Source organism: Strongylocentrotus purpuratus, unplaced genomic scaffold (genome assembly GCF_000002235.5).
Source record: "Strongylocentrotus purpuratus isolate Spur 01 unplaced genomic scaffold, Spur_5.0 spur5_scaffold_21, whole genome shotgun sequence".
In the NCBI taxonomy this organism is placed as follows: Eukaryota; Metazoa; Echinodermata; class Echinoidea; order Camarodonta; family Strongylocentrotidae; genus Strongylocentrotus; species Strongylocentrotus purpuratus.
This window is the reverse complement of record NW_022145607.1, coordinates 3222795-3245827: the sequence shown is the minus strand read 5'-3', so window position 1 is coordinate 3245827 and position 23033 is coordinate 3222795. Positions and strand designations below refer to the sequence as shown.

The window sequence follows — 23033 nt, the reverse complement described above, 5'->3', positions numbered from 1 at the left end:
CCTCGCGGCTTGACGGATGACGGTCCAACTCTTCTTGCTTACCGAGAGTTGTCAGGTCATATAATGGTTGACTGGACGGCAAAGAGCAACTACCGAGCGGCAGAAAAGATCAAGGTATTACAAGATATGCTGTAGCACCGGGGATATACAAGAGAAAGGGAGAGAGACAGAGAGAAGAGAAAGAGAGAGAGAGAGAGAGAGAGAGAGAGAGAGAGAAAGAAAAGTGTAAGGGAAATGAACACTTCATATAGGCTTCCCCCACTCGATCCTGATTTTATCCACCGTTTTCACAACGTTCTTCTTGTAGATGAGCTGGTAATATTCGAGTTTTCTATCAAGCTTACCATCTTTTTCATGATCTCTTCATAAATAACTGGAATCCTGAACTCATTTCAATAGTGATATCAAACACCTCTTACCAGCAATATCCAATGTTCAACATAGACTCTTTCTAACATTGAAGGAAGTTTTGTCGAATTAATTTCAATGCAATATTGTGCCAATATAATTCCACTTGTCTCGCTTGTAGCCGCCCCAACATTTTTTGCGGATTCCTTTTTTGATAATATAATTTATTTTGTATCACTCTTTTCTCATGAAACTCAGGGACTGACGCGTTCAAACCTCAAGCGAACAAACGATCGGGATCAAGAACTAGACCCTGCGCACAAAGCCTCACCCACCACCACTGCGCAGTTTCCTGATGATGTCACGTCGCTACTTGCCAATGGTGTAGTGTATACCATCAGCGATGAGTAATTGCAGTTCATCTCAGCTAACAAGAAAAATTAGAGAGTAAACATTCTCAAAAAGGGGAGGGGGAGGGGGAGACTAATTTGTTTGGTTAGGTTATGATTGTTGTTATTCAGATTTTTGTTTCGGAATGATCATGGAAATTGCCGTATTGTCCCCGGTTTGACATAATTCACGACATCATCACAGATGGCTAACATAATGTCTGTCTATAAATCAAAATGTATGTTGAATGTAGAGTTCAATTGAGTTCGTAAGAATGTGAAATATGCGTTTTATGAAGTCTCTTTGAGGACCGTTTCCAAAATTAACATGAAAATGTTCATGATAAACACCTATATATTTCTGAGGATAAGTTCACTATTTCGCAGTTTGTACATGACATCAAACCAAAATCGCATTTTAAGGGAGATTAGCCTTTGTGGAGAAACATAGTAATTGTAGACCATTAGTTGATCCAAAACGATATCATGAAAAACAAGGCCCATCTTTAGTTGGCGTCTTAACGATCCAAATGTAATGGGATGGTAATGACAATCGCAGGATAAATGTAATGTTGACAGGTAATATAAAACAGGGAACATAAGAAATGCTCTTCATTATGCACATAGAAAAAAGGGGAATGATGAAAGCTATTAGCTCTTCTTCTTTCAAACTGGCATCACTGGTACTTTTGTTTTATTGTTCCTTTTTTTTGTAATGCATAATAATAAAAAAAAATCATGCATGTCCTTTATCAATTAATTAATTAATTAATTTATTTATTCATCCAATCATTCAAATTAAATAGCCGGTTGGCCTGGTATTTCATTAATTAATTCATGCATTCATTCAATTAAACCAATTAGTCAGTCGATCATATTATGTTAATGTCTCATTCAATCTGTCTGCCGTTCATCCATCCATTCATCCATCCATCCATTGATTCATTCGATCTTTCAATCAATCAATAATTTAATCAATCGATCACTCATTCTGACATTATTTCTTTGTAATGTTAATCGTTTGATCACTCTTTCAATATCATTATTTATATGATATTTCTTTCCACTTTCGTTGAATTACTTCTTAAATATAGTTACATTTCCTCAGTCACTAGCCCTGAATAAAAGTAAACTAGACACGATATGCATTATTTTTCAAGGAAGATCAACATTTATTCTCTTTCCAACTTACACATTCATTAATGTTCATTGTGATATTGCTATATTATTCGACAACGCTTTATCTTCATTCATAACTATCAATAAATCCTACATAAAATCAAAAATGATTATTCATTTTATATCATGAACAATGCCAGTTCTCCTTCTTAAAGAGATTGACAAACCACAGGTATAGTTATAACAGATAAACTTTACAAAGTATATTTGTAAGACAGAATGATCAGATTACTGATCTTAGACATAATTACATAATTTATACCATGACTCGTAACATCCTCTCAGTATAGGGAAGAACTTCTATCTTTTTTTTCTTTTTTAGCAGTAATACAATGGTGAACTGCAAGTTTTTTTTCTTCTTCATAATTTGCAGATCTTTATTCATATCTCAAACTAAACAGCTGATATTCTATGCACATTTATAACGCTCATATAGGCTATATATGAATGTACCACAATAATATTCAAAATATATGAAACGGCTTCATGTTTCAATAGCATAACTGACACGGGTTGGAACATGGAATTTTGCAAGTGAAAAGGTAACATTTGTAATATACTTACATATCACATATCAAGAAAATGCATTTCAGACAAAGCAAGTCATTCACAATTGTAAAACCACAATGGGCCCTTTTTACCAGTACTCCTGTAGAGCGAATTGTATTTCAAAGCAAGTTAAATCTCTTAAACCAAAGAATGACTCAGTTCATATGCCATTGATCAAATCTATATACAACACACATTTCCTCGTAGTATTTGCATCACAATAATACATCTTAAAAACATGTCATATTTAGTATCAATGGCTTAGCGATATTTTAAAAATACATATTTGGTATTGAAAAATTAATATACCAAAACGGAATGCAAGCTTTGTAATCTCCATTAAATTTTTTCTTCATGTGCAAATATCAAGACAAGATGTTCTCTTGTGTGACAAGACATCAAACAATTTTTATTTTTAGTGAAAACTGTTTCATAATTTATATACAGTATACAGTTAGTGCACACGTTATATACAGGACATCATTATACGCAACGCAATGCAAACTTTGAAATACCAGTTATAAGATGCTCCTTCTTGCTCAAAATGTCAGATAGAAACCAGATAAGTAATTTCCCGTAGAATAACTTTCACATGATGTTGAATCTTTAGTAACATTCCTCATAATATATGACTAAAGTGAAAAGGCTTGACATTTAGAAAATACCAACTGGCCATAAAACTAGAGTTAACCCAATGCTCTTTGGGAAAAAACGTATGTACAGTGTATTTTCCTTAATGTATGCACACAGAAGAATTTATTCATTCCAAATAGCATAACAACTCTAAAAAATCATTTAAAACTATCTCTACATTATTGATACAGTTTGCAATATTTGTTTATAACCGGAGAATGTAACCAGACTTTACAAAAAGACGAACAATTTTTGTTTGGCATTTGAGTTTTGAACTTCAGAAGGAATTTGTTGTCTGACAAAAAAAATATATGTCGCAATATCATTATACATACAAATCTCAGCGCAGACTTAACTTGTCAAATACATTATTTACACTAAGCAAAGGTTCATTGTACATTGATATTAGTTTAAAAAATGAAGAAACAACCTGCATTTATAATATGTCTGTTATGCGCTATAGATTTGTAAAGAAATCGAAAATACTACTATGTACATCATAATCCTGATTCGAACAAAGTAACTCGTTATGTTATGTTCACTATTTCATACGATAGTTCCAAAATAAATGAAAATACAGATTATGTTGTGCTTGTAAACAATCACGTGTATACAACAAGCAAATTCAAAGTCACAAACCTATCAAATTCCAAACATAATATAAGAGATATAACATTCATAGACATTATTGATATTAACCAATATACATGTACGTGCTTAAACCGTCGATATTTTTGCTTTTGTACAAGATATACATTGCCGCTAAATGAAACATGATAAAGATAAACAAGAAAAAGGAGTACTCTTATTTACATCAACCACAAACAAATTCTGTTTGTATTTCAATGGTGAACAATATCCTTTCATAATAATATAGGAAGTCATGGTTTATTATAACAATATACTATCAATATCAAATATCGCTATGCCTAGTAATCATGCATCAAAAGTTTCAAGAAGTAAATTTGTGTAATACCATATCCAGTTTTAGTACAACATTCTTGATAGATTTCTTATAATGAACTGAATTTACAAATGTTCTTCAGGGAAAGTGCCTCTCTAAATGTATGCGATTATATTATATCATCGTGACTACAAAGACACTGTATATTTACATGTATATGCATCCAGTACAATCAAATACAAATAGGCCTGCACTACGGATCGCTACTAATCATCATCAATTAAAGTTTCTCAAACTGATGTATGATAAGCAGTTGAACTATCGAAGTGATCATACATGATTTCAATAAAGCAAGACAATGATAAACATGAAAACGACTACATATTTGTATATATTACACGGTGTATAGTAATACACCGACAATAAATCACAACCTATTGAAGTGATAATTGACATTAAAAAATATCACTAACCTATTGCCGCATTGCATTACGAAATAGGTGGTTTACCTCTCAAAGGAGAGAGATCATATCTGGTTAATGTGTATGTTTCGTTGACAAGTTACGTAATAACGTAATGTCATTGTAAATATATAATGAAAAATACTGGAAACACTTGGGTATAATTATGTAAAATGTGTATAAAATTTTCCATCGTCATTACTTGGAAAACAAGTATAAGTAACTGAAATAAGGATGAAGTTAGTAATACAGACAGAATTGTTGTTGCTACTGGCATAATTACGTCATAAAAATACAAATATTATTCATAGTCTTCTAAAATACAACATCAATTTGATTGGCCTATGTAATTGAGCTTTATACAAATGTAATTATCATGATTCATCGACACTGGGAAATATAACTCGAGCTTGTAGTCCGTTGTATTGCTCATAAACATACGGATCAGTTTCATCGAATGCTGTTTTGAATAGTATTCTCTTGTCTAAGTTTTATTTTGCAAATGAAAACTTCATTAGAATGTGTATTACAAACATTTCCTTTATGAACGGCTTGTAAAGTAGTTAATAATACACATACAAACTAGTATGTCTCTTTCACATATACATAAAAATACCATACCATGAACAATACAGCGCAAGAAAAAGATTACTATTCCATTAACTACAGTTTGACGTTATAATAAACTATCTCTACATCTTCCAGTGCATACCCAATGTCAATAATATAGAAAGTCAATAATGCATAATATCATTAAATCATTTATTCATAATGCCATCCGAGAAAATATTTACAAAAAAAAGCCGATCAGTATTACCCATCAGGTTCTTATTGACGGCGTTATAGTTCAAGAAGAATTTAAGCACGCGCTACATTGACAATATTTCCAACTTCAATATCACAGTATAAGTGATCTCTTCATATCTGCCAGAGCATGATGACAGAAAAGTACAATAGTGTATATATACATATATCTGTATATAATTTTTTTTCGTGTGTGTGTGGAAAATCTTGCTGATATAACTATTCTGACTAATTAAAGCTTTCAAGAAATGCACGTAACAAAGAATCCCCAATCTGAATCCTGAACGATTCAATTATATACAGTATAAAGTACGTCCATCGATGTATCAATAAAGATTGATTACATCATTTTATACAATAAAGACAAGAATTCAAGGAAATGGCATTGTATCATTGTATAGCCTACTTCAGAGTTTTGTAAGGATATGATACAAGAGAAAGGTATAATAAGTGAAAATTGTATGCAAATTCTGAATAGTAATATCATATTTACTCATAACCACATGAAGTGGATTATGTAAATGTTATAAATGCCATTCAACACGTGGAATTCATTATTTACACAGCGACCTCTACAAACAAACGCATGGTAAAAATTTCTTTGAATGTACAATAAACATAATATATGTCACAATAAAAGCTTGAAATTAGAAATCGAAATATTATTGGCATTACACATTATGACATTGTATAACATTATATGATCCGTAGATTTAGAACGAAAGCCATTATCGTTTTCGCTCTTTAATCAATTGATCCATTCATTTATATAAAACACATTAAATATAAATCCCGTCCATCTACTTGGCTGGATTACTAAAAGGCTGTACAACAACATGAAATTAAAGGCGAAATCTAAATACAACAATTAAAAAATATTAAGAAGCATAAATTCATTGTAGGACGATATAGTGCTTCGAACATAGAATTCATCTGGATAATTATTTATTCAAATGAATGAAAAAGCACTTGCTTTGTAACCATTTATGATGTATAAACTGAAGAAACTGAAGTATTGACAAAGTTTTTGATATATACACGTATAAATTTACCTTCTTAACAAGCACATCTAATACAATGAACATGATTAAAAATTAAGTATTGATTTATCAGTTGATCACAACTATTTCAACACGCGCTGAAAAATATAACATGACTAAATATACATATGGTTCCAATGTGTTTATCATTGATTAGTAAATCAAAACAAATAAGAATAGTAATCACAATAACTGCCAATCTTGTTCAGGGGTCGATCATATCATTATTTGAGAATTCTTCTTCTGGGAGTATGCATCAGGAGGATAAAAGAAACCAGTTGTGCAATTATCCTATTTCGGTTAATTTAAGTCTATTGAAGCGAGGTCATATTCTTAAGATCTCAAGTTGAAGCAGGATAAAACAATTATATTGATGACTTTCGAAGATATAGTAATATTGGTAATATTCCGTGGAATATTACATAAATGTACATCGTATCCATGCGCTAAGAGTTGTAATCTGATGAAAATTGTTTTATTACAATGCAATGGATCTGTAAATGATTATGAACAGCTAATGAATATAAAATGCAGGTAACGTAGTGGGATATAATAAGAAATATTCCCGTTTGTGGAGTAATTTCAATTACACACGTTATTATTATAGACAGGCCTACATCGTTGCAATATATCGAAAGATCGTGCAAATATAATCAAAGGAGCCTCTCATTTATTTGCCATATTTTCTCGTTCTCTTTAATCAAGTACCATTTGCTTACAATAACCTTTCTGGTACTCTAAATTAGTCAATAAGTTGCTTTTTATCATGCATCATTATTCTCATGAGAATTGGTGCTTGAGATTGGGACCATTACCTTCATGACCAAAAAGTGCTTCGGAATCTCAGAATATCGAGATCGTATTCTGCTTACCAAGAATATGTTTAGTACACACATTTTGTCTACAACGCAAGCACCAACATATTTAATAAGATAAACGCTGACTAATACCACTGTCGCTGAAGATCTAGAATTTGAAATGCTTTCGGATTTCTTCTACGATGTCACTAGCACATTGCCTGGCTCTCTCTGCATCGGACTGGGAGAACCGTTCACATGGGACTCTGTGTCGAAATATACTTGCCCCTGGATACATACAGTCGTTCACATCGACCAGTATGTTCAGTTGACGAGCGCGGTCAGTGACGGTCTTGTCACGGAAGTGACCCATCAAATCAGTCACGAGGACGTCCAGGTTGTGCGAGGGGTTAGAAGTCCCACGCGAGGCAAACTGAGCTGCTTTCAAGGCCTTCTCCGCTGCATGGTAACTCTTGAAGCACACCCATTCGTTTGCTTCTTTTCCAAGATCATTAGAGGATGCTGACAGGTCTGATTTAGCTTGTTTAAACCAAGTTGAGGCTCTTGGCATATCGGGTTCGGGTGTATCGTCAAATGAAGGAGGACAATGCCTTGATCTTGCATTCCCAAAATATCCCCGATCTCTGTAGCTCCTGTGGTAAGATTCTCTCCACCTTCCTTCCTGCCTAGCCCAGTTCCTCATAAATTCGTCAAAATCATCGTCGAAGAAATCGCCACCACCTCTTGGACCACTTGAAGATCCCTGACTCTTTCCAGCCTGCCCAGTGCGTTTTCTTCCTGCTTTTAGGCGAGCAATTTCATTTTGCAAATGCTTGAAGACTTCAGTAGCAAGGTGTTTTCTTTCTTGAGGATGTTTGTCTGGGTGCCATCTCAAGTACATTCGTCTGACTGCTTTCTTTCGTTCCTCTTCATCAAGTTCCCATATTTCTTCCAATTGAACAGTAACCTGTTCTTTGGCTTCTTCAATGTTTTCGGGATAAGGCTGTGGTCTAGGTGGCGCCTCTGTTCGAGGAGGAACTTCTCTTGTAGGCGGAGTCTCTGGTGTATCTGGGCCCTCTGGTCCTTGTCCATCAGCTGAATGACAATACACCATTATTTCCATACCAGTATCTACAGACTCTTCCGGCATCAAGAATTTGAATAGGTCCAATCCACTAACCCACACAGGATCTTCCTCTCCTATGTCGATGAGGTATTTGTTGCGGAGAGGAGAAAGGAGATTTTCAGGAACATCTAGTACTTGAGCGTAGACATGGATGGGGATAACGTGTATTTCAATGTCAGTGTTGATCTGGTACGCCACGTATTCCCCTTTGAAGAAACCAAGGTAGGGATCTTGCTCCAGCAGATGCAAGATATCACTTGGAATTCTGGAACCTAGCTTTGGTGGAGCCATTCCTTCATCATGCGCGGCAGCTCGTCCGTCTGTTTTCATCAGCTTGTAACTACGCAGGAGTTTGAGAATCTCACGTGAGGAATCCGCCGACAACATGTCCACTAGGAAAGGAAGATGCTCCTGACCAATGCCACCTATGTGTCGTAATATGGCTTGGGCAACACCCTTTACGACTTCCATGTATGCTGAACGCTCATTGTCCCCGGTATGCACAACTCTTATACATGCCTCTTCTGCATCATCGTCGTCATAACTCATGCAGGAAGGGGATTTTGCTTCACTACCTTCAATCCTCTCACCATCAATGAACAAGGAGGTGGGTAACTCAGCCATGCACTGTAGCCTTAGGTTCTTAAGCTTATCAATACGTTGGCGATCAGCATTGACGTCAGTATCACTCCCTACTTCAAGCAAACGCTGTATTGCTTCATCAAATTCCTTTGAAGTTATAAGACCATTTAGTCTGGTATCGAATTTACACTGACCAACCTGCTGATACAGACACGGCCTTGCTGATGAGTCGACTCTCTCGGTCACACAAGCCTTGACAGATCTTGGCTTGAGATGTTTTGGCATGGAGTCCACCAATGCATTGACATTTGTGAGATGCTTTGTAACTTCATCTGGCAGAAACGGTACATTGGATTCTACAAGGCGTTTGGTATGATCAGTTTCATCTTTGATGAAGATATCTGTCGAGGGCAACAGTTTCCCCTTTGATGAACCAGGAAGATGCACAACCTGAATACCTTCCAAATCAGCTTGCAAGGACGCTTTATTTAGTTTGGCTGATGTCAAGGACTCAATTTGCTGAAGGAACAACTGAGATGCAGCTGTAATGGCCTTGAGCATGTTGGGATTCTTCATTTCTTTCACACTGTGACTTGCAAGTCCATTTAGTACTGTGGCTAACTGAAGAAATGATGGAGTCGGAGTGGATCCTAGACTGTACAGCAACTTGCTGAAAGGGATCAAACCGTCAGGCAGCTGGTAAAGATGAGGTTGGAAGAGATCCCCGCATAACTGTCGGCATACTAGGGTAGGTCTGACCAGAGGAGGAACACTTTGAATGACCACGCAAGGTACGTCTGAAAGCTTTTCGCTTATCAATTGACAACATCTGCATCTATCCGTGCGATCACTGCAACGCTGAACCTTATGACTTTCACAGGCTGAATCCAAGAATATGTAGGTCGCGCCCATGACTTTGGCCAATACCTGAAATTCAGTTTGGTTCCCTTGATCATGAACCCTGCAACACATCTTGCTCGTATTCTCAATGACGCTTTCAGTGGTTGGTTTTTTCACCACACCAAGCTTTACAAGGATGGTATCCTTCGTATGGAGGGAGCAGCGGGTCAACCTGGAAAAGTATTCCGGTAGGAGCCTCATTGAACACCACACAAGATGAGCATTCACATGCAAACTTGATGAGTCGAATCTTATTCCCATATTCACGTCCATATGATAGGGATGTAGTTTCTTTAGACTGATTTCTGGGGCATCGGGGATGATGAAGTCAATGGACTTGACACTGTTAAGAAATGAGTCATTCTTGTGAAGGGTGCAGTTCCGAAACAGCTCTTTCACGAGTGTTTTTGATTGCTCAGCTAGCTTTTTTCTTTCTTTTCTTTCCTTCGTCAGATTTGTCGACAGTTCTTTTGCGTATTCAAGAAACGTTTCTGCTGTAACTTCTGCTTGAACACCAAATTTATGCAAGAAGGAAGGTAGAAATTTCTTGATGATTTTTTCCGAGGGAAATTTACTCTCTGCGAGCAATTTTGCAAACACTTTGTTTCCTCGGTCGAAGAATTCTCTGCCAAATCTCAATACACCGTCATTGCCTTCCAGTAAAGGAAAGTCTCCGACTTTCATACACTTCTCCACCCCTCCTTCTATTTGGCATCTGTGTCTCGAGAGGGTTTCAAGATGTTTGAGCCGTACCTCTGAGGACAACAAGTGAAATTTGGGAAAGATGAACTTGGACATGGTGTCGCACTCAGATACGAAAACACACCCAATTGCCTTGAAAAGCTCTTTCAAGCCGACATTTTCACGTAGGAAAATATAGTCGTATTCAGCCATCCACTTTGTCATCTCTTCGATAGGTAGATCTGCTCTTACCACATAGACAGTGGACGTGTGTGAAAGTGAAACGTATGTCCCGTCTATCTGTTCATAGCAAGGGAGATTCATAATAATCCTTCTGTTGTCGACATTTTCCACCAGTCTCTCTGGCATATGGGTTGTCAAGTATTGCAGGATATGGTCACGCTGGGCGGTTGTCAACCTATCGAACAAGCCGGCGTCTGTTTGAATGACGTGATCGAACACTGCAAGCACTGCATCAGGTCGATCCTCGTGGGCGACAATCTTAGTGATAAGTTGTTCTGCTTCCTCAAAGTCTAGACTCCGATCAACTTCAGAAACCCCGAGTGAACTCAAAGCCCCAAGTATATGAGACATACCACTTAGCTTATACATCACACAAGTAGATTTTGACAATGGTACCAGGTGATGGGTCATACCCACATCTCCATTCTTGCGGCATGGAAGAATGCTCCACTCCGAAAGACATGATAACTCATCATCAGAATTTCCGCATGCAGCAAGACATTCCCATAGTCCGGTGATCCACTCCTCTGTCGGTTCAGACTTGTCCCACTGAACATATTGGTCGCATTCGAATTTGATAGGACATAGTTCCTCCCTCATCAAAGAAGCAACACATGGAATGTCAAAATGGCAGATCACATCAAAATCCTCATTGAAGTACTTCCTTATCGATGTTTCCAGGAATTTGCTTCTACTGGATGGAAAGAGGTAGTCAAACTCGGTAATGTATACCGGAGTTTCAGTTGAGAACGTTCTTAGAATTCCATCTGATGTTGCTAGAAGAGGAAGAGCCTCAACATTGTCTTTGAAGATATCACATTGTGAGCAGTAGTTCAAAATGACTCCCAAAGTGGCTGTATCCTGTATGACCGTGTCAGAAAGTTGCTTCGGCAGTTCCATTGGAGCCAATCCTACATCTTCTACTGCATTGCTTGAGAGATGACTGATCAAGCGAGCAGGGGTGATTTCAAGAATATCCCCCTTTCTGCAATCCTGCAAGCTGTCTGAAAATATTGTTTGCACATTCTGAGAGCATTCAATCAGAGGAAATCCAAGATCTGACACAACCGACCTAAGGCTCCGATCCGTTCCGATTGGAGAGTCGAAGAAGCCTTGCATTTGTGATTCTGCAAGTGGTGTCCTCCATTCTAGAGTTCTTATGTTGTTGACCCCATTGGTGTCATCACCATCTCTGTTGTACGATACACTTCGCCTAATCGAAGGGAACATTGGCTTGGCGGAGTCGGCAATGGTTCTGTAGATGTCTTCTATGAGTTCTTTCCAGAAAGTGTTCTCTGCTGTAACAGGAAGAAACGCCGTATATGACCATACAATGTCATGTAATTCAGATTCGTCCTTTGATTTGTCGATGCGAGTCATGATTTTAGCCTGAAGACAACAAAGCGCCTTAACATATGCAGGTGAAACGATCTGCTTCATTATTTGACGATTCCACTGTGCCCGGGCGTCTCCTTTATCTCTCCAAATGTCCCGCCTTCGTTCATCTAACTCAATAGAGCCATTGACATGGACAGGGAGACCAGTGTCTATAGGAAGGGGAAGGAAACTGTATGCCTTTGATGAAATTAGTCGTTTACCCAAAGGTAGCGCGACTCCGCCCTGTGGCAAGACATGCAGATCTCCTCTATTATATGCATCTAACACAGTATCAGGGACTTCGTTTGGTTTGGCAAAACCATGCTGCTGATAAATAAGCCAGTCGTCTGATTGCGTCTTCACGCCCCTCGCTTGTCGTTCTGTTACAGTGACTCTCATATCGTAATGTACTTCTGTTACTGGAATGTCTTCAAGGAACTTTGAGAATCCAGTCACTGGATCAGTTTCTTCAGCCGATATTGAAGAAAGAAATGCATCTAAATCTAGTTGGTTGGATTCTGAGATGCTTGCCTGGACGCTTGAGGTATCCTTCATGTTTCCCTGTTCATCAATGGTGGATATGCTGACCTTTTTAACGTGGTTCAAGAAAAGGAGCAGGTCAGGTAGACCTTCCTTGAATTTCCGCAGCAGTCCCTTTACGCTTTTAACATCATGTGCCTCCGAAGATATGTGAGATACCTTTGCCATGGATTTTGTGCGTAAGGGCAATCGGAACATAGTTGAACCCTGTCCTTCGAAGAATTCAGGCAGATAGCAGTTGAAAACGTTCGGGAAATCGTCCTCAAATTTGCCAGTTGGTTTGGCCATGAAGCCTGGACACGCTAAAGTAGCGTTAGGTACATACTTGACATTTGGATCTAACATTCCCAGCGTATCGCCGTTTGTGTAGAAGCTTGGGCAGTCGGTTAAGTGATAAACCGCGTTGAAGCCTACACCAAATCTTCCAACCTTTGAGGACAAGTTCCTTTTGCTACCCACTCCAAGTCGTTGGATACCCTCTATGTCAGCATCAGTAAATGATTTGTTGTTGTATACACAGAGAGCAGGCCCTTGCAAATGAGACATTTCATCTTTAAAGAGGCGGTCTTTTGGATGGGTACGGACATCAAGAACTAAGTGCACTTCCGTGGCACAGGAATCATCCGCATTCTGCACAAGTTCTTTTAGTATTGTATCATCGCAGGGGTAGCCCTTGAGTATGTTTTTTATTCTCTCTGTCAGGGGTTCACGCTGTCCGAAAGGCAATAGATTCTGTGCTTCGAGTGTGTGTAGGCCAGGGACAGGTACGGAGTAGCTTTCGAGGATGTGTTGTCGAATATCCCGCACACCAAGTATCTTCGCCCAAGTAAGAGGGATATCACCGTGAGCTGTTATGACATCATCTGGAACTGAAATCCAGTCCACGTCGCAGAAAGAGAGCTCATTAGCGGTTCTCAGGTAGCTGTTGCTATCGGGAACATAGATATCGGTAGGAGGCACATCGTGCATTACCGACGGATTTGCCGATGCAGCATTGATCAGACATTTCAGGAGTTTCATAACTTCTTCAAACCCACTTTGTTCCAGCTTTCCAGAAGTTGAGTCATGGATGCACTTCAGAGTTGACAAGAAGTCGTCTGTTGAAAATCGTTTTTTCATGTGGATGGTTGATAGAAGAGCATCAAAGCCGCGGAGATTGTGGGGGACACGAAAGAGGTGAGATCCAACACACTCTTCCTCAAATTCCAATGCCAGCTTATCAGCAGTCCTGAACATTTTGCCAACCAATAGACACTTCTTTGTTGAAGGTGAGTGGAAGAATTCTTGAATCTGGGCTATGCCATCACCTTTCTTCAGTCGCAAGTCAAGGAATCTATAGATATCTTGGCAAACACGTGGAAGGTTTTCAACATTTTCTGGTCTACTGCTGATGGATTGAAGTTGCTGCAATACAACATCCACTGCTGGATCTTGGACAATCCCAAGAAATCTCTTAACCTGATGGGGAATCCACATTTTACTTTCGTCTAGAACCGGGGCAACCTCGCTGACCAGTGACAGTTTTTCGGACACATATATGGTATCACGTGAAGCTTTTCTCACAGAGGAATTCCTGTAGGTGACAGGAATGAAGGCTATGTTGTTCAGTTGATTCCGAAGGCTTTCGTCCTTAGCCCATGAAGATTTCTCTTTCTTTAGTCTGTAAGTGAGGTACTCGACTAGTACGCGATCATGCCCACAGTCAGTAAGTTTACCCTGTAATTTCTGTACACATTTGATGAAATCGGTGCCAGATATGTCATCTTGTACCATTCCCAAATGCACCAGAAAATGCAAGCAGTCCCAATTGGCAAAGCTGCCGTAAGGAAACCGTCCATCTTCCTCTGCGAAAAGGATTTTTGCTTTTCCAGTCGGGTGTATCAATTCCGCTGGCCTCTTCAAGTTCTTACCATCTGGTGAAGTTGGAATACATGCGATGGTTCTCAGTGTCTCCCGTAGGTCAACGTTCGACAAACAGTAGTGAGTCAGATGATCTCGTACCTCGGATGGAAAGACAGATATCTGTGGCAGAAAAAATTTCTGAAAGAAGTCATGCCTCGAACACGTATGTCTCTTCATTTGCTCCCCAAGTCCCAGCATTTCTAGAGTAGATCGTATCTCCTTTGGCATCTCGGTAACTATTCGCTTCGTGTGTTGCATCTGAAGGACCTTCTTTACTGATGAAGCAACGTGTGGTGATTCCAGTAGTAGTGGGTCAATAAAGATGGCCTCTTTGAATGACCACGTCCTGTCTCCTTCCCAGAATATCTTTGCATCATGTGAATCAGAGGCTACCAATATGTTGTAGAATCCCTTTAGCATAGCATAGCCATCACTGCCTTGGATAATGTTAGATCCATTAGGCCACAACCTGTAGAAGTTATCTGAGGAACTATTTACTCCAGAAATCCGTACTTCGCTCGGCATTTGTGCTACCTGACACTGAAATTCCTTATTTGCCAGCAGAGTCACGTAGGCCTTTGATATGATATCTTCGAAAACAGCATCATTCCATCTCGTAAAGTAGTTTGAATCTGAGTCGCTCGAGGGTTTCCAGAGATGTCGACGGTCTGCGGAAATGGCAAAGAAGCCATTACAATGACAAGGTAGGTGACTTTGTGGAACTGAGAGAGGCAACCCATTGTAGAGTTTACCGTCTACTTTCCCAGACAACGGTAACTTTACTGCCACGCCGCCTACAGGATCCAGTCCCGACTTTTGTCCTTGTGAAGTTTGCCACATCTTGTGTGCTGACGTTGTTCCTACGCTTGTAACTGACATCAGCTCGTGTTTTCTCGGCTCCTCTTGAGTCTTCAGATATTTCTTTCCATATGGAGTTATGTTTCGCACTACACATTCCTTTTTGATCAAAGGCGTGATTTGATTCTGTTTTCTGACATCTCCTGTACTCTGCTTGAATTCTGCCATGATATCACGACCGCCCTCAGACTCCTTTTCAATTGCGAATAGTTGACTGGATTCTGATGGATGACTGGCATTAGGTAGTAGCACAAAAGCCTTGACTTCTTGAATATTTTTGGTAAATACCAATAAATCTTCGGAAGAGCGCCACAGATCAGTGAGTAGTGATTTGCACTTATCTTCATCGTAATATTCGTCAGAGATCTCACCTCTCAATGCCGCATGTCTAGAGCGAAGAGGCAACCGGAATAGTGTGCCATCGTAGTCAACATTCCCATTACTTTCTTGCAGACTACAATTGAAAACACCTTCGTATGGTGAAAATTGGTCTTTGTACATGGAAATGGCGTTGTTTTTCCCTTGCAGATTTATCCTGATACCGGGACTTTCTTTGCTTTTAAGCATGGATCCAAGATGAGTTGCATGTGGATCAAACACCTGCAAGTACTCTCTACTCAGGAAGCTGGGTACATCTGTCAGATGGTAAACAGAGTTGAAGCCAAGCCCAAAGCGCCCAATCTTAGACGTGTCAAGTTCTTTCGTTGCACCGCCAAGCTTTGTGATGTTTTGAAAATCCTCGGGTGTAAAAGATGCATCATTGTACACCCACAGAGTTGCCCCTTGACAATCAACCATGCCCTTGTCAAACAAGCTTGAACGTGCTTCAGAATTTTCCCGAAGGTCCAACATGAAGTATACCTTTGTTGCTCCCGCGTCTTCCGCATTTTGGATCATTTCTTTCGGGATTGAACTCTCCAGGTAGCTATCTTTAATGATGTTCTTAAGTCTTGTGGTAAGTGGTTCATACTGACCTGCTTGTTCTATCCAAGTCAAATCTTCGGCAGCAAGAATCTTCCGGCCAAGGGGTAGAATCCCCAAAGCGCGAACAATGCCAATAGGCAGTGTCCCATCAACGATGAAGGTGTTGTCTTCCTTCAGCTTCTCTTGAACTTCATCGGAATCCCCGCGACCCTTTACGTCTTCAAAAACGCAGCACTTAGGGTCAACCAATTCCAGGAAGTTCCTCTCGTTGGTTGGTACAAGAATGTTTTGGGACTCCTGGGAAAGGTCACCTTTGCATATCTCGTCTAAGAGTATCAGTGCCTTTTGCACTACACGTTTGTTTTCTCTGCAGAATTCCATCCGCTTTTCCACAGAACCCAACTTTGGCTCGCTCTTCTGAATCTGTATGATGATCTCATGAATCTGCGTTTTTGATATACATTTCTTGACTCCAAGAGCTAGGAAAAGGTCTTCATACTTGGTACTGAATTCTTGAGGTATTGAAGAAATGTAAGGGTGAAAAGCATTTTCACGGCTTGACAGGATTGCCCGATGAATTTCCACAAATCCTGTTCCAGTCCAAATACATGCAGGTAACCGTGTTGTCAGCTTTAGTATCACTTCATCTTCCTTTCTTGCAGCTGAAAGCAAGCTGTACACACCATGAACCATCTTCTCTAGTTTCCTTGAACTATCAGAGGTTCCGGCTATGCCATGACATCTTGAAACTACAGCCATCTGTTCAAGGGTATTTTTGATGTTGGGATGTTCTTTAACTCCTAAACTACGCAGGAGGGTGTGTGGAACGGTTTTCTTGGGAAAGGGTATGGTTGCACCAGAAGCTAGTATGTTAACCTTGGTAGGGTTCACAGTTTCGGTTGGACTGATCATTTGTCTCTCTGACCTGTGCCATGGAATGCCTTGAGGGTAGAATTCCGGGCTCTTCATAAGACATGGGATGCATCTTTTGTCTGCCAAGAACTGCTGTAAGGTTTGATCACTTTCTCCGGTCAAAGGTTCCTTTAGCTTGTTTGGATATTCTCCCAAGAATGACATTAAGACATCTGCTTTCTTGATGTTGTTCTCGCTGGTTATTTCTTCAACTAACCTGGCTAATTCAATTGCTGTGACATCACTTTGGTGACGCAAACCAAGCTCTCGTAATGATCCCAAGAGCCCTTCATCTGCATATCTCGCAGATGGAAAGGAACCTTTGCTGAAGAGCGCAGGCATGTACCGGTCTTCTGGGTCAAAGAGACTGTCGGGGGACTTGAGCTCACCTGCACCGGTAAGGATGAATCCTTGTGTCTTCAGCTTCAACAGATGGTTGCCAATATCTCGTTTGATAGATTTCAAATCACGCAATATCCACATTCCTACATCCTCAAGAACGGTCTTGTCACTGACGTCACAGCAAATAGCATTGACAATGTCTGTTAACAACTCCTTCCTTTGTTTCTCAATCACCTCTAAATCTGAAAAGAGTTTCAGAATGGCGTCGTCATTGCAGCAAATCATATCATACTCCGGAAGGTGATGTTGCGGCAATTGGTCTGTAGAAGTCCGACAAAAAGCAAGACTGACATCACTTGCAGACACAACTCTACCTCGGCCTGATGGAGTTCTTGGAATGGTATCGAAGAGGGGAATTTGACGAAGGAAATTCCTTTCTACATCGGTGAGAGAACAGCTGGTGAAGAATCTTACCAATACCTGTCTCTCCTTCTTGGAAAGACCCTTGATAGTCTTCTGTAGCGCTTTTGGATTTGGTACTGCTGCCAGTGCTCCAATTACACCCTTCTTCGATGGACTTCTGAGGTAACTGCCACCGATGAGCAGAGCAGTGTCTATGAATGTAGGACAAGAACAGATGACAAGGCCAATCTTGGTAAGAACCACCTCTTCTTGACGATCAAACTTGTCTGAGCCATAACTCTGACTGATGCATGTTGAATTCCGTTTAAGGAAAGCAAGGACTACTTCACCAGATTGCCGCTCTTCAACCTGTATTAGAGGAAGGTCTATGTATTTCTCAATTGAGTTACGCTGACATGCATTCAGTAGCTTCCAAATACCTTTTAGCCATTCTCGTGGAGGCTGGTTGTCTTTGCCAGGATGCCAGAGTACAGTACGTCCGTGGTCCGTCGCGAACCATTCTTTAGGAAGAGTCTCCCGAATTAACCGTGCTAGATTTTTATCCGACATCTTTTGCAACTGGACAGATCCATGTCCAGCTTTAAAGAAAAAGAAAGTAGTGGAAAAGATAAAGAAACATAGTTGTGAGAAAAACTACAAACTAAGATTATGAAAAGCGAATAATAGGCATTCAGATGAATGTTTGTAAGACTGCTAGTCGACTTTATAGGTCCATATCATTTCACAAGAAAAAAGCCTATTGAACAAATGCTGTCTTATTAAAAAAAAAATGCTTCTGTCTGTCAAAGGAAAATCTACATTGCCTCGTATTTGTAAACAAATGCATAATTACACATATGCTAATGGACTGCTGAATGAGTTTCACGCACGACTATTCCGAGACATAACTCATGAAATATGAAAATAAAGTCATATAAGCACAAATTTCTCACCAGCTTTTTCCAGGAGTTTAAGCAAGTCCGCGTTGAGGTTTGGCAGGATGAGACTGTTACCCATATTGTAGCACATGCTCTGGTCAAGTTCCCTGGTGGGTATGTAGACAGTCCGCGTTGAGGCAGATCTTGTGGCGAATGGCACAAAGTCGCCGTTGGCTAAAGGCAGAAGCCTTAAACCAATCAGTCGAGGGGTCTTCGTCCTGGTCATGATGTACTCTAGTAACACCAGTTTGTCATCGCTGCTCAGGGTCTCCAGGACTCCGTGTTGGCTCTTGTGAATGCAATCAATGATGACTTCAGGTGAGATCACTTTGGCGTTGAAGTTGATGTAGTCTTTGCTTTGGATGATTTTCTTGATGTGTTGAGGTACTTCAGCTACAGGGACATTAGCCGCTTTGAGGACAGTCAAGATGATCCGTTCTGTGTTCTCGTCTACATCAGTCAAGAAGTTGAAGACAGCATCCTGGATCTTCACCCACGAACCCATCTCATTGCCCTTCTTTGTGTAGATGACTGTATATTTGCTCAGCAAATGGTATATTGGTTTAAGAAGCAGTTTCCACTGTGGTCTGACCTGACCTGGGTCTGGCCAAGCTCTGTAGATTTCATCGGGAGGCAGCTTCTGCTCATTGATGGCAAAATTCAGCATGCTCATGTATGAATCTGGTAGGAGTTTTGTCACCAGTAAGAAGTTCCATTTTGCATCGATATCCCCTTGCACCCGATCAGCACCAGGCCACTTGATTGATCTTCTGTCGCTGTTAACACCGAAGAAACCGTGGATATGAACTGGAAGTCCTGTCAAGCTCTCATCACCGGGAGGCAAAGGGAGGAAACAAAACACTCGACCGCTGAAATCATTTCGTCTTTTACGCGGCATTTTGTAAGGCATGGCAACACCGACCCAAGGTATGTATCCGTGTTTGTCAGCCACACTCAATACATCGTCGTTCATCTCACTGCCTCCCACAATCTGACTCACGATCCAATCCATACGACGTTTGGACTCTGCGATCTGCAAAGTCAACGTGAGCTGATGAGTCAAACAGGCTCGAGTTCTTTCTCCGATTCTCATCTTACTGTTTTCTTCTAATGCATGGGAGAAGCTCTCTCGTTCTGACTTCATCAACGCAAGAGATTTGGGGCATATCTCTACTCTGGATCTGATCTGAGTTTGAGCCTGATCTATCCTCCTGCTGATGTCGATTGTCTCCAGTGATCGAAGAAAAAGCAGTACGACGTCAGCATCGTCGACGAAGGATTCCAGGAGCCGTGCCATAGCGGCGTCATCGTACTCATTTTCACAGAGTTCGCTGCCCTGTTGCCGTATAGGGAATCGAAACACAGTTCCATCAAAGGGTTGCCCATCACCGATGGCGTAAGTCGTTTCAGGGAACAGGTTGTTGTACGGGGTAAATTGATCCACGAATTCTGGTGAATTTAAGATGTCGGCATCCTCGATCACTTGCAGTTGGGTTCCTGTTTCTCCACGTCCGAAATGACGCTCATGTGGATCAATGAAAGCAAGCGTTTCTCCGCTGAGGATGCTTGGCAAATCTAGGGGAAAGGAAAGAACATTGATGTAAGAAATAAGGACATTGTTACGGATTGTGAATTAATCTTGAGTCTGGAACGACTGCTAAAGTGCATTTTCTAGCTAAACAACATATTAGGCCTTTTGTGGTCAGAATTGTTAAGATTGTAGAGTTTGTGTGGTTGGTTAGAGGATTTAAGTGTGACAGCGTTGAGCTTCCATGTAAAGGACACTACGAATCATCGGCAGGAATACGTGGTAGGTGGTACTTAATTCTTATATATCATTGACACTGAATATTCAATGTGATAAGAACGCGGTTGGTATGGATAGAGATTAGATCATGATACTGTCGATCACTATAATTTTGTAATGGTAAAGATTACATATTTATTAAACGCCTTCTACATTTCGTAGGTTTTATTTGGAAGAAGCTGAATGCATGTTGATTACATATCTATGATAGAACGAAAGAAGAATTCGTTAAAAATCTATTGCTAGTTTTTCTTTTGCTGAGTAAATTGTACTGTCATCATAGAACCGTCACCATTCAACAATATGGACTTAATTTACAGCCGTTTTTATCTTTTCTTGTTTCACAATTGTCTTCTTGTAAAACTTGGAAATGCCGAATCATGTCGTTTGTCTAAATGGTAATTGGTAATTGGCTTCAGGACCATCTCACGTTCACTCTCATTATGCATTCAATATGTGATTGACATATTCTATTGTGTCAAAAGGTTTAATAATGTCACATCCACATTCCCGAAGGTGTATATTTGGCAACATGAAACAGAAACAAACCAAATCGAATCAAATATAATTTCGGTTCGCCGTTACGCTTCTAACAAATTGCGACTCCTGCTATGATGTTACCACTTTTCTGACATAAATTTTCAATATATTTTGATATTCTAAAGTGGATGTCAATTCCTTTTCAAATGTGATGTGACTCCAGATGAACATCGCAAGATCGTTGGTTATCAAAAACCATTTTGAATGGTGAAAAACTGTTTTCATTCGAAGGTGAGAATGTCGACTGGATAATAGACTCGGGTAATAATTGCCCCTCCCCTCCTAAAAAAAGACAATGAATATCCTACCGGTGAGATGGTAGACGGAGCTGAATCCGATGCCGAATCGTCCAACTTTCAGTGGGTTATCTTCCTTGTTGCTTCGGGCTGGTGACTGGATCCCAGCCCAGTCTCGCTCCTTGAAGAGGGCGTCGTTATAAGCGTACAGAGCTCTGCCTTGATAAGGGGCGAGAGATGGCCAATGGAGGCAACTTGTTCCGTGTTCGCGGCAGTCGTACAAAAATCGAACCGTCTTGGCACCAGCGTCCTCGGCATTCTGGACAATTTCCTATTTTTAAAGAATATATCATTATTGAAAACAATTATGATAGTGATTAAAATTAAATTTATATTAAATATGATTTCATATAAATCGTCATACAATTCTGTCATTTGTTGTATGAATGTTTTGTTAAAGGTCTATAGCTGATGTCATTAATTTAACAATATTGATGACTGTGTGCTTTCTGCTCTAGGAAGATTGGGTAATAATCTCTGAAAGAAAACATATTTGGTAAGAATAGTAAATTGAAACCTAGATAACATGTTGCTATCATAGTTCTAAAAAAATACCATTAATACCGTATATTGTACAAGTATAATCATTAAAGTAAATTAATTGGATAGTAATGGATGTAACTTCTTAATCAAGAACATGGAAAAGTGTCAGCCAATGATTACGCTGAGGGACATGCCATGTCCCTGGCCACATTCGACTAACGGTTTGATAAGCACCTTGGTGTAACTGATCTGAAACAATTAAAATTACGAAAAGAGTTTTAATCATGAAGAGGATAATTGAGAGACGATCCTAACAACATATTCAATATAACATTATATGATTAAGCGCAATGTTATTTTGGTTGTTTATAATTGTAACTGTATCGGTTTAATACTAAAATATAAATGACCAAAGGTAGGACGGAAGTTAGAATATACGTAATTGTTTTGGATGCTTACCTTCATTATTTGTCCATCTGTGTATTCTCTAAGGACTTTCTTCAAGAAGTCCAGGAGAGACGGTGGAGTTGGGCCGAAGCGGCGTTCTAAAAACATGATAGAATGTTGGTTTAATAGTAAAAACAATAATAATCATAATAATGATAATAATAATAATAGCTAAATATTTATATTGCGCTTGCACGTATCCATCCCAGGGGATGCTCAAGGCGCCTACAAAGTAGTATCATTACTAAGGTGCTAAATTATCAAAGGAATACATTCCTACCAGGTACTCATTTACTACACCTGGGTGGAGAGTGGAATAGGACATTAGTGCCGTATCCACTATACTACAAACGGCTAAAGGGGAAATCTCATGGACCTGCAGGTCTGCCATTAAATGCTCTTTTAACCAAGCTCAGTATTGTGGTTCCCAAATTATTCACCACATCATCATTTTGTTTTCATTATCAGTGTCTTATTTGGTATGTTTCTTTTTGAGCTTGCTAAAGAGTGGTCACCAAAGTGGTCACCAAATTATTTTGAAAACAGAAGTAACGAGAACAACAACGGCATCAGCACCAGTCAACAATGATACTAACAGCAGCAGCAATAACAGTAGTAGCACCACCACT

The 23033-nt window shown here is 39.7% G+C and overlaps 1 protein-coding gene across 1 annotated transcript; it reads right to left on the bottom strand.

Moving 5' to 3' along the window:
- Nucleotides 1-1885: 1885 nt before the first annotated feature.
- On the bottom strand, nucleotides 1886-22512 carry LOC105439231 (sacsin-like). Its single transcript, XM_030995090.1, has 5 exons — nucleotides 22417-22512; nucleotides 22138-22206; nucleotides 21487-21745; nucleotides 18847-20406; nucleotides 1886-18492 (listed from the first exon to the last, which is right to left on the bottom strand). The coding sequence occupies exons 1-5, from the start codon at nucleotides 22510-22512 to the stop codon at nucleotides 7274-7276; spliced, it is 13203 nt and encodes a 4400-aa protein (XP_030850950.1). The 3' UTR covers nucleotides 1886-7273.
- Nucleotides 22513-23033: the final 521 nt, after the last annotated feature.